Below are 18,014 nucleotides of genomic sequence, written 5' to 3' on the forward strand. Positions count from 1 at the left end.
TTTATATAAAAATTTTAAAAAAATTTCCATTATAAATGCTCGCAAACTTGGCAGTCAGGTACAATTTACATTTCCAGTTGAACAGAGATAAAAGGTGGAATACAGACATGTAACATGAAAAGAAACAATACAAAGACGATCAATATGCCTTTTCTGACCCACTTATGACACAACACAACAAATTTTATAACCTTCTTCCCAAGATTAATGACTGTTAAAATGAGTCACTTAAAAAATCATCGAGTATCAGTGACAGCTCTTATCTTGCAATCAGAGGAACCAACAGGGCTGCTCCAACAATTCTTTTAACACTCACAACCTGTTGATCTTTGCTGCCGCCCTCCACCCGCAACATCAATCGTGTCAGGCAGGTATCTTTCATTATCACCAAACAAAAAAACCAAAGGAATCAATTAGTACAGTGATAAAAAACTTGGGTATCTAACATGACTTGATACTTATAAGAAGAGAGAAACAAAATTACAAGGAGACAGATTCACGTGCATTCAACATCAAATCCATGATTATCATAATTCACTCCACATTTACCAAATGAGATGGGAGGTTCTACAACTGAGCTGCTATCAGATGCTATGCCATCCTCTCATGGCGCTCATGCAGGCCATAAAGTTATTTATTTTTAATTATACTGGCTACTAAACTCTATGAATACTTGGATCAAACCCTGCTGTTTCAAGTCAAGCATGTCCCATGATCTACCGATTGTTTTATTAAGGACAGAGGACGTGACGCAATGGCTCAAAGCGCTAGGAATTCACTTTCAAATTGCCTAATTATAAGCTCCACAAACTGAATGAATCCCAAAATTTGCATAAATTTAGATATGAAGAAACAGATCTACAAGCAGCAGTTTCGGAAGGAAGAAATGAAAGCACAAATCAGATTTCTGTTTCAATTTACTCGTTATACATATTTCAGGGTCAGTTTTTATACTGAAAACAAGAAAATCAAAATACAACAAACTGCAAAACACGTTTAAACCACATTTCCAACCGCACAACTCCAGTCAATCAAGCAGATGCTGCACAACTCCACCAAAAATAGGCCAAGGCATTTAGCACCAGTTTCTTTTCAAATTTATTTCTTTGCTCCTAGTTCATTTTCACTTGTCAGATTTATCTGGTATCCTGAACCCCCAAAAACCCCATTCTGATTTCTAGAATTAAGATGGTTGAGAGAAAACTTAAATTCCCAGTACCTCTTAATTAACAGGAGATATAGGTCTCTATAAATTAGCCTCAGAAATCAGGGTATGTTATCAAACTGATAGTATTTAGCACTTCAATATAGTACAAGACTCACATTTCTTCTTCAGGCTCATTCTTCAGTGCATTTTTGGCAATACACTCGAAAGCAGCTTCGACATTGAATCCTTCTTTTGCAGAAGTCTCAAAGTACGGTATGTTTCCTTTGGAAGCACACCATGCTTTGGCTTTCTTCTCAGAAACCTGCAACCAAAGAAAAATATGCATGTGCTTTTGGTAAGAACAGCAGCAAATAAATATCCCAAAGCATCCAAAGAGAACCCACTGTTCAATATTGCTAAATTTTGAGATTGTTCGAATCACCGAAGGCAAGAAAAAAGCATGTCAACAGTGAAAACAACTCACCACTCGACTATTCCCACCATCAACATCTATCTTGTTCCCCAGCACAACAAATGGGAAATTTTCAGGGTCAGAGGGACTGGCCTGACATCAAATAAACCAACCATAACTTTCAGTCACTCTTCCTTTAAATGTAGGAGTTATTATGAGTGGCCAATAGGTTAGTGCTACCTGAATCAGAAACTCTTCCCGCCAGTTGTTAAGATTATCAAATGATTTCATTACATTCACATCATACACAAGAACACAGCAATCTGCACCACGGTAGAAAGCCACACCAAGACTTTGAAACCTTTCTTGCCCAGCAGTGTCCCAAATCTATAAACATGAATAAGAGCTGTCAAGCTAAAAAGTAATAATTGAGACAATTTCCACATCTTCTTGCCAAGTGGAGAATAAAAGCTCCACATGACATCTACACAAGATAAATCTCTTGGTTGATGCACCACCCTTGTGGATATAAGGTACAATTTTACAGTAATTACTGCCTACAATATACACATGTAAAAACAACACAGGCGACAACTCAATATCATGCATATTATGACATGCATTAAAAACATAATATGTTCAAGCACATAAGAAATATTCTTGGTCAAAAAAACCTCTTCATTATAAACTCAACCACAGAAAGTCATATCGCAACTACCAAAATTTGGTTTCAACTAAACTCAAAACAAGCTTTAAAAAAAGACTTTCACAGATCATTTTTCACTTATCCTTCCAATTCTACAGACTTGTGTGCTTTGAATTGACAAAATTTCAGTGCTAACTCTACAAGAAAACCTTCCAACCCCCAACCTTGGTATAAGAAGTAGCATAAAAGATATGAAACCAAATATGACATTGGCAAAACTTTATGCTTCTATTGTACGATATCTATTTTACTTTTAATAACTCAAAGGCGTCCAAACTTGCAAATTCAAAGGCTATTTTACCATTCTTCCCTGACATTAATGCCCTTCAAACCCCCCCCCCCCCCCCAAAAAAAAAAAAAATTTTGAAGACTTGAGACCAAATGAATGGAACCTCAATCTAACTGTAACCACTTTCATGAGCATTTTAATATATATATATATATATATATATATATATAAGTATTATCTTCTGTATGGAAAATCAAAGGGTATTCAAACCATCTTCATTTTACTAATCCCGAATTCACTTAAGCATGGTACTTGAACCATCTTCATGTTACTATTCCAGAATTCCATGAAGCACGTAAAGAAATTTTAACTGATGACAATTTTCTTCGGATACAGTTATTGCATAATAAACACTACGAAAGCTCGTACATGGAAATATTTATTCAATAGAAATCCAAGAAAAAAAAGTGTGTGCTCATCGCTCTAACCTGTAATGTGAACAACCTATCTTCAAACTGAACTTCCTTGGTCAGAAAATCCGCTCCTATGGTTGCCTTGTATTGATTACTAAACTTACGATTCACATACCTAATCGAAAAAAAGTCAACAAAAATCAAATAGAAAACCAGCCATCACACAAACCAAAACTGAATAAAAAACTAAATCTAAGAAAACAAAAATTCAAGATCTAGGTTTGAGACGGTACTGATTCATCAGTGACGTCTTCCCGACCCTGCCAAACGATCCAGAAAATCGAATATTAATCCAAATTTATAAAAAGTAAAAAATGTTAAACAAAAGTTAAAAATTACAAGATGTTAAATAAAATAAATTCAATTTCGTTCCCCAAAACGATATTACTTCATTTTCTACAAAACAGCCAGTCAACTAAACCTAGTAAAAACAATTAACTGAGCTGCGTCTTTCCTTTTATATAACAAAAAAACCAACATAAAACACTAGTTTATCCATTATCTCAGCAACCAATTTAAATTTAAGAAAACGCGAATAAAAAAATGCAATAATAATTACCCGCTGTCGCCGAGGATAATGACCTTTAAAAGCATGCGCCGACGAGAAGCCATGGATCAGAGCTGCGAATCTTGAATTTAAAGTTTCAGGGAGAGGAAAAAAAAATTGGGGAAAATTAAGAAGGAAATCTTTGGGTACCTGCTTCGAGTTTAATTTGAGAGTTCCCGTTTTTCGTGGGTTACTATTTTGAAGGGGAAGGCCAATGATAGAACGCCAGCGAGGTCACAGTTTCGGTCCTCCGGAGATTCCGAGATCTCGAATATACCCTTGGTTTTGAGTATCATTCACGAGTTTGGTCATCTCATCTCATCAGAATAGAAAATTTGTACAAAGGTTGTATTATAAATAATATTGTTGAAAATAATAATCATGATCTTATAATTTAGAGAAATTATATTTGCAGTCCTCAAGTGGGGATTGTATGTGCAGACATATTATTAAATGAGAGAAAATATCATTTTAGGAGGGATAATTTTATAATTTTTAAAATTGTTAAAATAGCCTAGGCTTGTATTGCAGTCTCCATTTGAGGACTGTACCTAGCATTGCTCATTTATTTATAGGCTATACAACTTCCACCACACTCTATACTCCATATTTTTTTAAAATTTTTAATATTTTTTGAGTTTATTTTTTTTAATTCTTTCAAATTTTTTATTTATTATTCATATAATAAATATTTAATAAAAGAAAAAAATTAAAAAAAAATGTAGAATGTGGAGTATTGGGAGGTTGTAAAGATTTATTCTAATTTATATTACAACTTATTTTATAAAAAATCAATGCAATGTTTTATTTTTTTATAAAAAAAAATACTAAAATCATTTATTTATTTAAATTTCAAATTTTATAAAATTACCTTTTATTTAAAATAAAATTATAAAGAAAAATTAGACGTATTATTAGTTAGAAAAATTATATTATCGAGAACAGTACATCTAATAAAGTGTTTAGATGACAAATAAATCCCTCATCCCAACCCCAATCTTTTATGCTCAACAAGTGACAGCACAAGCAATGGGTTTGACAGAGGATCAAGCATGAAATATTTTTTTCTCATTGCAAGGTTTGAAAAAATTAGACAATATTATTGGGGACAAGAATTAGGAAAAGATAAACTTTACAAGAAAGGTGGAATCATCAAGCAAGATAGTGTAACACACCCGAAATTACTAGATAAAATAGGAAAAGAAGATGAGGATACAAAAGGAAATAAGTATTTGATTGAGTTTTTGTCTGCCTTCACAAGTCCGTCCTCTCACGGACTAATGAGCCAGAGGCCAAATTAGCAAGACTGTAAAAATAAGGACAGTTCAAACAAAGCTAACAACCAGTAAATAGACCATAACCCAACTTGAAAATAAAAGAAATGTAAAAGAGATGGCCACCGGCCGATACAACCAATAGGACTGAGCCAACCAAAGCTCACAATGACTTCAGTCCACCACCGTTCAAGCACTTGACAGTGACAGATAGTTAACCCAAGTATTGGAAATCATTCTTTAACTTTTCCTAAATCCATCTCTTGGGTAGTTTATTGGCTTTCGCTAGATTGGAGAGGAGCAGAGCCGTAGAAAGGCCCGCTGCTCTCACTGGTGCATTGCTCTCGGCTTTCTAGCGCCATCTCCCTGAATTTGTTCAAGTCAGCTTGATTGTATTGACTCCAGCCGTGATCCGAATCAAAAGCCATGCTGTGCTCAGTTTTGATTCCTTCATTTAGATCATCCAGAGAATTTCCTTCCAAACATCTAACTACCTGCGCTTTTTATCAAGAATGGTAAATTGGTAATGGGGTTATACCATCATATAGAAAAACGTTTTTGTACTGGTTCCATAAATGTACAGGTTATTTTGAACATAAGAAAGATCAATAACCAACCAAAACTTCGCACAAAATCAAGACTATACCTATATCCCATGTATGTTTATGAAACCATGACAGAAATATTAGAAATACACAAGCAGAGATGGGCTATACATTTCAAAGACGCAGAAAAGGGTAGGTTCATCTGTAGTTTTGGGTTTGATTGAAATAGAACCAATTATTCCAACATTAGAGCTTGGTAGACTTACCACGCTCATTCTTGGCCGCTTCCGAGCCGAATGACGCACACAAGCAGCAGCACAAGCAGCCATTCGGGACATTTCGGTAGAGTTGTAATCCTTCTGCAACCTTGGATCAACAAGAGCATCAAAGTTTCCATTTTCCAAAGCTTGCTTGAGCAAAGGCCTCGCCTAAGATTCCATGACATAAATTGAGAAATGAGCCAAAACACAAGGGTTTTTTTATCCTAAGTGAACCCACCCCACAAGAAAAAAACAAAAAAAAAAAATAATAATAACAATAAAAAGAGTAAAACTCATCCCAAAATGATCTGATTACACCCGCCAATATGAAGTAATTTAAAGACTCGTGCTTATTAAATAGCATACGCACCCACTCAACCATGCTATCGCCAGTGAAGGGTTGAGTTTTATCGAGAGGTTGACATCCAGTAATCAACTCCAAAAGCACAACGCCGAAGGAGAAGACATCTGACTTACTAGTGAGCTTTCCGCTACCAGCATACTCCGGAGCCAAGTAACTGCATTTGGCGAACTGTAGATTCTTAATTACAAGATATTCAGACTAAAAAATAAAAGGTTAAAATAAAGTAGCCAAATCCTCACTGCTTTTTAGCGTTGGAATTGCTTCGAAACTACAAAGGCAGCTCCATATATAGCTTCGTCTACAGAAGACAGAAATGAATCTTACCCAAAAGTTCCCATCACCCGAGTGGAGATATGAGTATCAGTATCTGCTGAAAATCTAGCCAGCCCAAAATCTGCAACCTGAAAAAATATCCGCGTAAATTATCGCATCATAGAAGTTATATTAGATAAGTATTTAGGTACCAGATGAACTGAAGCTTTTCCATATAAGCTGGGGCATGCAAACAGAAACTATGCAATTAAATGACATAAAAGTTGATATTAAAGAAGCATTTAGGTACCAGATGAAACTCGAGGTTTCCATATAGCTTAGGCCATGTAAACAGAAACTATGGAATTAAATGGCATGCAATACCTGTAATTTGTTGTGATTAGAAGAAGAGGCGAAAGGTAATCGATAATTATTTTAGGTAAAATCACACTTTACCCCACCTAAACTACCACTCCCTTTGCATCTATCCCTCATTGTGATCAAGCCACTAAAATTAATAAAAATTTGTAACATGCATGACATAGCCTTAAAACTGGATTTTAAAGGAGGGGGGTGGGTTGCAAAGCAGTGGTAGTTAGAAGGTGACAACTTTATAATTTTGGTGATCATATTGGGAAAAAAAAGTTTTAAAGTGTAGTTTTCCTTCTTTAAAAAAAAGAAAAAGAAAATCAAATCATGGCAGCTTCTCCCAGACCCATTTTGAACCAAGCTAATCCCTACTTTATATCTAGCACATCAGAAATTCACTTGCAGATACTAATGGTCATATGAAAGCACCAGCAAACCCTACCATTGCGTCAAAGTTATAATCCAGAAGAATATTAGCTGCCTTGATGTCACGATGTATGATCTTCGGGTGACCTGAATGTACATTCAACTCAGAAGGAAAGTGGACCTAAAATCAGAAAGATTCCTAAGGTTTGCAATGTATAGAATCTCATGTAGATTGTACAGAAAGTAAACTCACAGTCCTCGTGCAGGTATGCCAGTCCTTTTGCAGAGCCTAGAGCTATTTTCATTCTGGTTGGCCAGTTCATAACCGGTCTCTCCTTTCCTGTAGTACCATTTAATTTTCTCCATTGAAATGTCGTGTAGAAGTATGGAAGTACAAACTAGTTTAACGTTAGACTCACAAAACAAGTGTTAGAAACCTCGATCTCAATTTTTAAAGGAGAAATTATATTCTTAAATAATTATTCTCATCTTTTTATCACCCCACATCTTATGAAAAAGTGCCTTCAATCCAATTAATGTCTCATCACCACCAAAAAATTTTCTCATCTCTCAAAAATAGTTGTGATCTAATCATTTAAATCGTTTTTCGTAATCTGAAAAACACAAACCCAAACAATTTTCATAAAACCAAAAAATCTCTCACTAATATTTTTCACTCCAAACATTATTTGCATGCACTCACCACCTTTCCAACCTCTAATAAAATATCTTTAAAAAACTCTCTATCCAAACATATGTTTTACAGGCCGCTCTTGCCACCCAAAAAACCCATTTGTAAAAATTGTCTCTAAAAATCCCATAAATTTCCAAAAAAGATCTTCAATACAAAATACAAACAAGCCGTGCAATCATCTGGTACGAGTAATAAATCCACATGTTTAAGAAGTTTTACTATGCATTATTGATATATATTCTTATTCGCATTGATTTTGTAATGTTATAATTCTTCTCCTTGAATGAATAAAAATCTCATTCCAATAAAAACAATTCATGTGAAGATTAGAAACGGAAAATTAAATAGAAAAATGGACCTAAACAATCGAAGCACCAAGACTATGCTTATGGACCTGATCCCTTCTTAAATGCATTGTCTAAGGGACAGGATAAGTTTTTGCTCTATTATTTCAGTTACAATAGATTCATAGAACATATTCTGTTAATTAATGTAAGAAGATAAGATCAGTACTCAGATATGTTCAACACCCAAGAAGTAGTACCATTAATATGAATTGGGTGGGAAGTTGATCCCCTTTTTAACTTATATCTATACACATTTGTTCTAATCATGTAAAGAACATGAATCATAATATATAACCTAGCTAGATCAAGGAAAGGAAATGTCTAAAATAAAATCCAAGTTATAGATCAAAAGAAATAACAAAATATATATAAACATCATGAGTACTACTGATCAAAGGATTTACCATGTAGATGAAAATATAAGGTGGATCAGTTTGGGATGAACTCATAAACAAGCATTCTCTGGGCACCAGCAACGCAGTATCCAACCAGTGAAACAAGGTGTTTGTGATGGACACGGCTAATGATCTCAACCTCTGCCCTAAACTCACGTTCCCCCTGTACACTTCCAGATTTCAGATGCTTTATTGCAACCTCTTTCCCATTAGGAAGGACTCCTTTATGTACAAAACCAAAGCCACCTTGGCCAAGAAGGTTGGCATCGGAGAACTGATCTGATGCCATAGATAATTCTTCATAAGAAAATGAACTTTGTGAAGGACGCCAGGCATAGTCAGGAGAAAGTAGTGGGGCGCTTGGTTTTTCGGGGTCCAAATTGCTTTTCACTGAAGGATATGGTGGAGGAGAGGGGGCTTGAAATGGTTGGATATTTGATTCAACTTCTTGGGGAGCTGGGTAAATTAACAAGGAAACAAACATGGGTAGGATATATTAAAAATATAATTAGTTTCACAAATATGTAACAAGATAATATCATCTAATTAAAAATTGAAACAATACTAATATAACCTTTTCATGAATGAGATCGATCCAATATATTTTCAACCAAATTAAAACATGTTGATGAAAAGAACATAAACCAAAAATGAAAATAATTCATGAGGCTGCATTCAATATAAAATATTCTTTCTGCAGGTAGACACTATTGAGATATATACCCCTGCTCCTGATTCTGTTTTGGACTCTGCCATGTATAAAGGGAACTTATCACAAACACGTAGTGTGCAGCAGACAAGCAATGGCACCGTAGCTTAGAATCTTTTCTGTTATTCTCTACGGTTACATATAACAAACTTTTATTCCTTTCCTTGTATATATATACCAGTACATCAATACAAATATTCATTGAGGTGAATTCCATTATTTCATGCTGCGTCTAACATGGCATCAGAGCCAACAGACCACTAGTCCCTCCGATTCTGAATCAATGACAAACAATCCACCCACCCCTCACTCTTCCGCTACCCCTTCCTTTTCCCACATTGTTTCCACAAAACTTTCCATCGATAATTACCTCTTATGGAGTGTTCAAGTTTCTGCTTACCTACGTGGGCAGGATCTGTTCTCTTTTGCTGATGGTTCTTCCAAACCTCCATCAGAATTTCTTCCCGATTCTTCTTCCTCAAACCCGAAACCCAACCCTGAGTTTCACTCATGGAAACACACCGACCAACTCGTTCTTAGCATCCTATTCTCCTCTCTTTCAGACTCTGTTTTGGGTCACGTTCTCTCATCTAAAACGGCTCATCAGCTATGGACTTCTCTCTCGTCCATGTATTCCTCTCACTCTCATGCCAAAGATTTTCAAACTCGTTTTCAACTCACAAACTTGTCCAGAGGTGACCAATCTATCTCCGACTATTTCGGCAAAGTTCGCCTTCTTGCAGACTCTCTAGCAGCCTCTGGAAGTCCTTTATCAGATAAGGACATTGTTACTTATCTGTTAAATGGACTTGGTCCATCTTACGAACTGTTCGTCACCTCTATCACCACCAGACCCACTCCAGTCTCCTCCCATGAACTTTACCAACTTCTTTTAATCCATGAGTCCAGACTCACCCATACAACTCGATCCATTTCCTCTTCTCTGGAACCCTCAGCAAACTACACTTCACGAGATCAGAAAAGTCGAGGACCCACTCGAGGCGGACGACAAGGACGAAGTCGAGGACGTTACCCTTCCAATGGTCGTGGAGGCCGACCTCCATATCCATCAAATTCATCTCAACAATACAATGCTCAACGCCCAACGTGTCAGGTATGCAACAAGGCAGGGCACGTAGCACTTCAATGCCGACATCGTTTCAACCACTCGTACCAATATGAAGCTCCCAACAACTTCTCTGCAAATTACACAGCTCAGACTCAACCTTCGGACTCTCTGTGGTATCCAGATTCTGCAGCCACACATCATCTTACAAATGATTTGTCTAACTTGAATCTTTCATCTGAAGCATATGCAGGTGGTGAAACAATCAGAGTAGGAGACGGCAATGGACTTTCCATCGAAAACTCTGGTGACTCTTCTTTTTCCGTAAACTCATCCAATTTTCTTCTCAAGAATATTTTTCACGTTCCAGCCATCACAAAAAATTTAGTTTCTGTGCTTCAATTCTGCACTGATAACTTATGCTATTTTGAATTTCACTCCACTCACTTTTGTGTAAAGGACAAAGCAACAGAGAAAATCCTCCTCACTGGTCCAACCCGTGATGGACTTTATCATTTTCCATCCACTGCACTCACTTCGCCACCTCCATCAACTCACATTGGTGAACGAACCTCCATGGATCAATGGCATCGAAGACTTGGGCATCCCTCCTTAACCTTGGTCTCCAATGTTCTGCGGTCCAAGAATTTGCCACTGTCTCCTTCGGATTCTGCCTTCCAGTGCTCAGATTGCCCCTTAGCAAAATGTCATCAGTTTTCTTTTCCTTCAAAACGGGCCCATTATACTCAGCCTTTACAACTGTTATGTGCTGATTTATGGGGTCCATCTCATCATGTTTCAAGAAATGGCTATAAATATTATCTTTCATTTGTGGATTCCTTTACGCGCTTTACATGGATTTTTCCTCTTAAATTAAAATCAGATGTCCTCTCAATTTTCTCACATTTTTTGCCATTCATTGAAAGATTATTTAATAAAAAGCTCATTACCTTGCAAACCGATGGAGGAGGCGAGTTTAAACCTCTCACCCCTCTATGCAAACAACTTGGCATTACTCACAGATTTTCTTGTCCTCACACTCACCAACAAAATGGTCTCATTGAACGAAAGCATCGTCACATTGTAGAAACGGGTCTTGCTCTCCTAGCTCACGCCTCACTTCCTTTTTCTTATTGGGTCGAGGCTTTTGAAACCGCAGTGTTTCTAATTAATCTCTTACCAACTCCGGTTCTACAAAACAAATCACCATATTCTTTGGTATATCATCAAGAACATGATTACAAATTTCTCAAAGTCTTTGCATGTGAATGCTGGCCCAATCTTCGACCTTATTCTTCTCACAAATTAAACTTTCGGTCCACTTCATGTCTTTTCTTAGGTTATAGTCCAGCTCATAAAGGTTACAAGTGTCTTGATTTAAATAATAATCGCATGTACATTTCTCGTGATGTACAATTCAATGAAAATTCCTTCCCACTGTCCAAACCTCGGCCCACTCTTCATTCCGCAACTCCTACCTCTCCTACCGTTCCCTTACCAATCCTCCTTCCCTCCATTCTCGGCCCACACCCAAGAACCCAAGGCCCATCTGTTGCACTCAACAATGACCCAATACCTCCTGCCTCTCACTCCGGCCCACAAAACCCACATTCTTCATCCTCTTCCTCAGATACATCTCCCGACTCTGTTTCGGAAATCCCCATTCCATGCCCTAATCCCCCACGCTCACCTATCATCACTCGGTCTCAGACAAATACCTCATGTCCCAGAAGATTTAATGATGGAACCATACTCTATCCTACTCGAAATTGTTTCACTATTTCTGCAGTTGTACCGGATGATCCATCAAGCTTTGCCGAAGCTGTCAAACACAGAGAATGGAAGGACGCCATGGCTCGGGAACATGAGGCTCTACTTCGGAACCACACATGGATTTTAGTTCCTCCTGCTCCTGACATGAACGTGCTGGGATGTCGCTGGGTATTTCGGACAAAGACCCGTGCTGACGGCTCCTTTGAGAGACGAAAAGCCCGTCTCGTTGCCAAAGGTTTTCATCAACAACCAGGTGTTGATTTTCATGATACTTTCAGTCCAGTAGTAAAACCCTCAACCATTCGATTACTTTTATCAATTGCTGTCTCTCGTGGCTGGTTCTTGCATCAAATTGACATTGAAAATGCTTTTCTACATGGTGTGCTTACTGATAGTGTGTATATGCAGCAACCACAAGGATTTGTGGATCCCTCTATGCCCTCTTACGTTTGCAAGCTTGAGAAAGCTATCTATGGCCTTAAGCAAGCACCACGAGCGTGGTTTGCTCAGTTAAGTTCTTGGCTCCTTGACTACGGTTTTATTGCCTCTAAAGCCGATCCCTCATTGTTTATTCTTAATTACAATGACATTCATATGTATTTACTTATATATGTGGATGACATAGTAATAATATCCTCAAAACAGTCGGCCATTACTACTTTCATCTCTGATCTAGGGTTTGCTTTTCCAGTAAAAGACTTAGGACCACTTTCCTTTTTCTTGGGTATTGAGGTTGATTATACTGCTGATGGACTTGTTTTATCCCAAAGAAAATACATTAAACATCTTCTCAGCAGAAGCAATATGCTTCATGCCAAACCCATGACCTCCCCAATGGCCGCCTCCCTCAAGCTATCAAAGTTTGACAGTCCAGAATTTGAGGATATTACATTATACCGAAGCATTGTGGGAGGTTTGCAATACCTCTCAGTAACAAGACCAGACATTTCATACTCAGTCAACAAGGTTTGTCAATTTATGCACTCTCCCAAAGTTCCTCACTGGAGTGCAGTCAAGCGTATCCTTCGATACTTAAAAGCCACCATCAATAATGGTCTCTTTTTTGCTTCCAACTCAAGTTCTACACTGCAAGCCTACTCTGATGCTGACTGGGGGGGCTGTCCAGATGATCGCCGTTCCACGGGAGGGTTTTGCATCTACCTTGGCAACCATCTCATATCTTGGAGCTCAAAAAAACAACAAACTGTTGCTAGATCCTCAACCGAAGCTGAGTACAAGTCAATAGCCTCTGCAGCAGCTGAACTTATTTGGTTACAGACAGTGCTCCGTGAGCTTGGTATCAAGCTATCTCAAGCCCCCATTTTATGGTGTGACAACCTAGGTGCGACTTATCTTTCAGCCAATCCTATCTATCATTCAAAAACCAAACACATGGACATTGATTTCCATTTTGTGAGAGATAGGGTAGCTGCCAACACACTTACAGTCTCTTTCATAAGCTCCAAGGATCAAATTGCAGATATATTCACAAAACCACTGGTAGCTGACAAATTTCTTCAATTCAAATCGAGTCTCAAAGTTGTAGATACACCGTTGGACTCGAAGGGGCGTATTGAGATATATACCCCTGCTCCTGATTCTGTTTTGGACTCTGCCATGTATAAAGGGAACTTATCACAAACACGTAGTGTGCAGCAGACAAGCAATGGCACCGTAGCTTAGAATCTTTTCTGTTATTCTCTACGGTTACATATAACAAACTTTTATTCCTTTCCTTGTATATATGTACCAGTACATCAATACAAATATTCATTGAGGTGAATTCCATTATTTCATGCTGCGTCTAACAGACACATATAGTACTGCTCTTTAATTTGCAATAATTAAACCAGCTTCCATCATTAGTCGTCATGATCAGTCTTGTACTGCATATTAATCAAAAGCTAGCCCATAGATAGTCCCCTCGATCTAATCATGCCTTCATTTTCATTTGCTTATCGACACCTTTATTTCACAAAATAAGTCAACCAACGCTAGCTGCTATAATATAAATATATATATATATATATATTGTTTGATTTCTAAACCTTACCCGTAGATCAAGCTACCAAATTTACTGCGGCTCATAATTTTACACTCAACTCCTAACAAACCTCATTAGAAAATTTAGTTAGCTGTTACTAGTCATCATAAAGAGATCACTCGTACCCCAAATAAATTGTCAACTTCGTTAGATCCCTGTAGGGTAATTTTGTCATGATCAGTTGGTTCATAGACTGGAATCTACAATCTTAAAGGATGATAACCACATGAACTTCGTCAGTCATAGTACTATGTGCGAAGTTGACTCATAAAATACCAAGTCCAACTCCAGCTTATTCCATATGGTTTCCACAATGTCAAAATCATGTAATTGTCTCCTTACTGAAAAATATGCAATTTTATAAGAGTTTGGCCACCAAGTTCTTGCTGAAAATATTTCACTGCAAAGTTGAGGTACATCACCATTACGCCGAACACATAAAGCACTATTTTTCAGAATGCCATTCTAGCATTTTCTGGTTTCCTTATACAGTACTTAAGGATCGTTCACCATATCCTCATTCTCCACTTAAGCTTTCAGTGGCAGCTGCTGCTGGGATGGAGGGAGTTATGCTTAAAAAACATAGTTCGCTGGCAAAGAAAACTTGGTATAGGATCCTTACCTATTATAATGGGTTCAAGAACATTGAGGAGAAAATCCCTAAATAACTTATAGAAAAAAAATGATATTTATAATTGTAGAATATGTAAGCGTTGTGTAATTTTTTTTTAAAAAAAAAAAAGTAAATGGAGAGCCCATATAATGAAAAAAAAAACTAAATTTTTAATAGTGAACTATACTCTTATTCAAAAGAATTGTAAGATGCTTATATACTACATGATTATATCTAGCATTACTTGAGAAGAAAGAGATTTTATAAAAATAAACTCACAAACTAACATAACTTGATGTGGTACGTTAGACTGTAACACTACTTTCACTGTAAATTAGATCTAATATATTATATGAAATTATATCAATTTATGAATTTATTTTTATAAAAATAAAAAAATTGCACTAATAGCCAACGTATTAAAATATGTTAGTCAATCAGTACTCGAACTTTCCCAGAAAACAAACCGAACTATAAATCGAGATTTAACGGCTTCTACAGCAAAACTAATAATCTCAAATAAGTCGACAGTTTAATTTTAGTAAAATGAGATTAGATAAGAAATTTATAAATAATAGTAAAATAATTTGTGAACTATAGTGAAATTATTTAAGTTAAGATATTTTATTGAATTTTGAAAAATGAGAGAGAAAATAATGAATAAAATTATTATAAAGTTAAAATATTTATATAATATAATTTTAATTTTAGAATTTAAAAAAGTTGAATTAATTTTTATATTTTTTTTTTAAGTTTAAAAAAATTATAATGATTAGATGAAAATATTAAAATTTTGACATTAAATATATTTATATTTAAGTGGTGTTTAGAAAGTAAATGAGATGGGTTGAGATAAGTAATTCCCAAACAAGACCTTAGAATTATAAACAAAAATAAGATATATAGGAAAAGCAAACAACAATAAATTGAACTAATACTTAAAAAAAAAAAAAAAACGAATAACAGTATAAATAAGCGCTATATTATATGTACTTTTAATTTTATTTATTATTTTACTTATAACACTCGTTCTGTTATTTTTCTTTTTAAATTTAAATATCATAATTTTCAATATATCAATAATTGATACGTAAAAAATTAAATTTCTTTTTAAAAAAGTTTAAATATATTTAACATTTTTCATAACGTTGCTACACCGAGAGGAATCACGAACATGAAATTTTTTATTTTTAAAATATTTTTTAAACCCCTTAAATGTTTAAAAAAAATTATAATCCATTAAAAAATATTAACTTAACCGTAAAAAATAAATAAATAGTACAAAAACTTGGTAGACATCCTCGATGGGAGTAGTGTTTTCCGTAAATAAAATAAGAACCTCACCTTCGGCTCCTTGTGGGAGACCATCAGACTCTTTGTTATCACCTCGTCTTCTCTTCTTCCTAAGCCAAATAACACAAGAGCCCACCGCCACAAGCACAGTCAACACTCCCATCACTATCCCCACTACGTGGGCTATCAGTGCCCCGGTCGCCAAGCCCCCAGTTCGCGGCGGAGGAGGAAGAGGCTGCAGTACCGGCGGAAAATATTCCGTAGGCGGCGGCTGAGGAGGAGAGTATTCATCGACCTCCTGAGATGGTGTCTGAGCCGACATCACAGCCGATATTCTCGGCGAGGGTCGGAGTCCCTATTTCCTCCAAGTCGTTTGTGCTTTTAAAGCTGATGGCTGAGATGAAAGAGAAAGAATAGAGTAGTTGCATGTGATCACATGGTTGAGTGAAGAAGAAGAAGAATGTGGGGGTGGGCCCGTTTCTGATTAAGAGAAACACCACAACGTAGTCGCGACAATGGGTAAATCGGCGGTGGATATTCTCAGCGTTGCCTTCTTGATATCAGAAACGATATTCACGGGGAGAAACAAGAATCAGCGAGAGAATGAAGGCCGAGGAAGAGAAGCAAGAGTGGAGAGAGGCATATTCAGAGTAAGATGGAGAAGAGCTCCGAGAGATCAGCAGTGGCACTCGATTCAGAGTGTCTTGAAGACGGTTCTAAGATACAAAAAGCAAGAACCAGCCAGCGGTTTAGTTGCTCGTAAAGTAAGAGAGACATTCAAATCATATATATATGCGCACCCAACAAGGCTCCAAGTTTACATATGCATATATAGAACATACGGGTACGATCGATGGTCCGTTTGTGGTTTTGTTTTTTCGTTTTTTTTTTTTTTTCCTAATCAATCTGTAGGGTTCACATGTAATGGAAAAGTCTTCTTGTAGGACAAAACCCCATGTCTACGGGGAGAGTCTTCGATTTTTGTCTTCGTTTATCAGCTTGTCAATTTTGGAATTAGGGCTCTCGGCCTTATTATTTTAGCCCCCATTAGGGGTTTGGCTTGACTGCACCTGGGACGCGTCTCGGATGCCACAGAAAATTAATAAATTAGGATCGGATTATCTTATCTATGATTCTGTGGACGTGCGGCGTGGATGCATTTTTTGGGTCGGATGGTAATAGTATAGTCGAATGGCGCACATAATGTGATGTTTGAATGTTCATCCGTGGCATAAACAATAACAAGCACAAAAAATATAGATACACGAGACAAGACACCATTTGAAACTAGGCATAGTTTAGTTACACAGATATATATATATATATATATATATATGAAAAATGATATATACAATTTTATAGTATACGTAAGTCTTGCATATTAAAAATATATATATTTATATAAATCAGAAATTTATACAAAAAATTAATTCTTTAATAATAAATTTTATTTTCAAAATAAAACTTAGCCATCTTAAAACTGTATTGAACGTTTCTCAGTCACTGGTCATTTGACAGCCCTGCTCGGGTGTAGATCGAACTGAATATGGGGGGCCCAGGCCCAGGCCCAGGCCCGTTCATTAACGTAGAATAGGCATAATATACAGCGGCCTCTGGGCTTCCAACTTCCAAGTCTTTGTGAAAGAGAGTATTTGTCTAATGAGGAAGATATTTTTTTTTAAACAATTCTTTCATTCTTAAGTGACTTTATAAATATAGTTATTTTATTTAGCAGTCCTATATCACATATCTGTTGAATAGAATAACTATTTTATTTTTTCTTTCCCTAAGTAAGTGTGTGATATAGAGCTGTGAGGATAATTTTTCTTATAAATAAATCAATTAAATAATAAAATTCATGTAAAAATACGATACATTTTTTTTTCTATTTGATAATTATTTAAAATATAATGATGAGATATTCCCTATTTAGAATTTGAGATCTAAATACTTGAAAATCTCAAATTTAAAATTCACTTGTTCCTTTAATAAAAATCATCAAAGAGTGCAGCCAACTTTATTAAGAACAATAAGAGTAAAAACTTAGCATCTTTGTGATTAGATTAAATGAAGTCAAAACGTGTAACGGTCTTGAAATCTTAAAACAAAATGAAACAGAAAACAAGATCTATTTTT

The 18,014-nt window shown here is 36.2% G+C and overlaps 1 protein-coding gene and 1 pseudogene across 1 annotated transcript; both read right to left on the reverse strand.

Annotated features, from left to right (window-relative positions):
• Window positions 1-47: 47 nt before the first annotated feature.
• On the reverse strand, window positions 48-3,788 carry LOC109012251 (ras-related protein Rab7). Its single transcript, XM_018993785.2, has 7 exons — window positions 3,527-3,788; window positions 3,201-3,227; window positions 2,983-3,082; window positions 1,800-1,946; window positions 1,632-1,712; window positions 1,324-1,469; window positions 48-375 (listed from the first exon to the last, which is right to left on the reverse strand). Exons 1-7 carry the CDS (start codon window positions 3,577-3,579, stop codon window positions 306-308), a joined length of 624 nt encoding a protein of 207 aa, XP_018849330.1. The 5' UTR covers window positions 3,580-3,788; the 3' UTR covers window positions 48-305.
• An 893-nt stretch (window positions 3,789-4,681) lies between these two features.
• On the reverse strand, window positions 4,682-16,941 carry LOC109012250 (annotated as a pseudogene).
• Window positions 16,942-18,014: the final 1,073 nt, after the last annotated feature.

Source organism: Juglans regia, chromosome 12, assembly GCF_001411555.2.
Source record: "Juglans regia cultivar Chandler chromosome 12, Walnut 2.0, whole genome shotgun sequence".
In the NCBI taxonomy this organism is placed as follows: domain Eukaryota; kingdom Viridiplantae; phylum Streptophyta; class Magnoliopsida; order Fagales; family Juglandaceae; genus Juglans; species Juglans regia.

Bases quoted from the DNA above. Each gene is read 5' to 3' on its own strand.
- LOC109012251 (XM_018993785.2), bottom strand. From the start codon at position 3,579: ATGGCTTCTCGTCGGCGCATGCTTTTAAAGGTCATTATCCTCGGCGAC. The intron at 1,470-1,631 runs GTGAGTTGTTTT...CTTTGGTTGCAG, and splicing joins ATGGTGGGAATAGTCGAGTG to GTTTCTGAGAAGAAAGCCAA. The intron at 376-1,323 runs GTGAGTCTTGTA...TGATAATGAAAG, and splicing joins AATGAGCCTGAAGAAGAAAT to ATACCTGCCTGACACGATTG.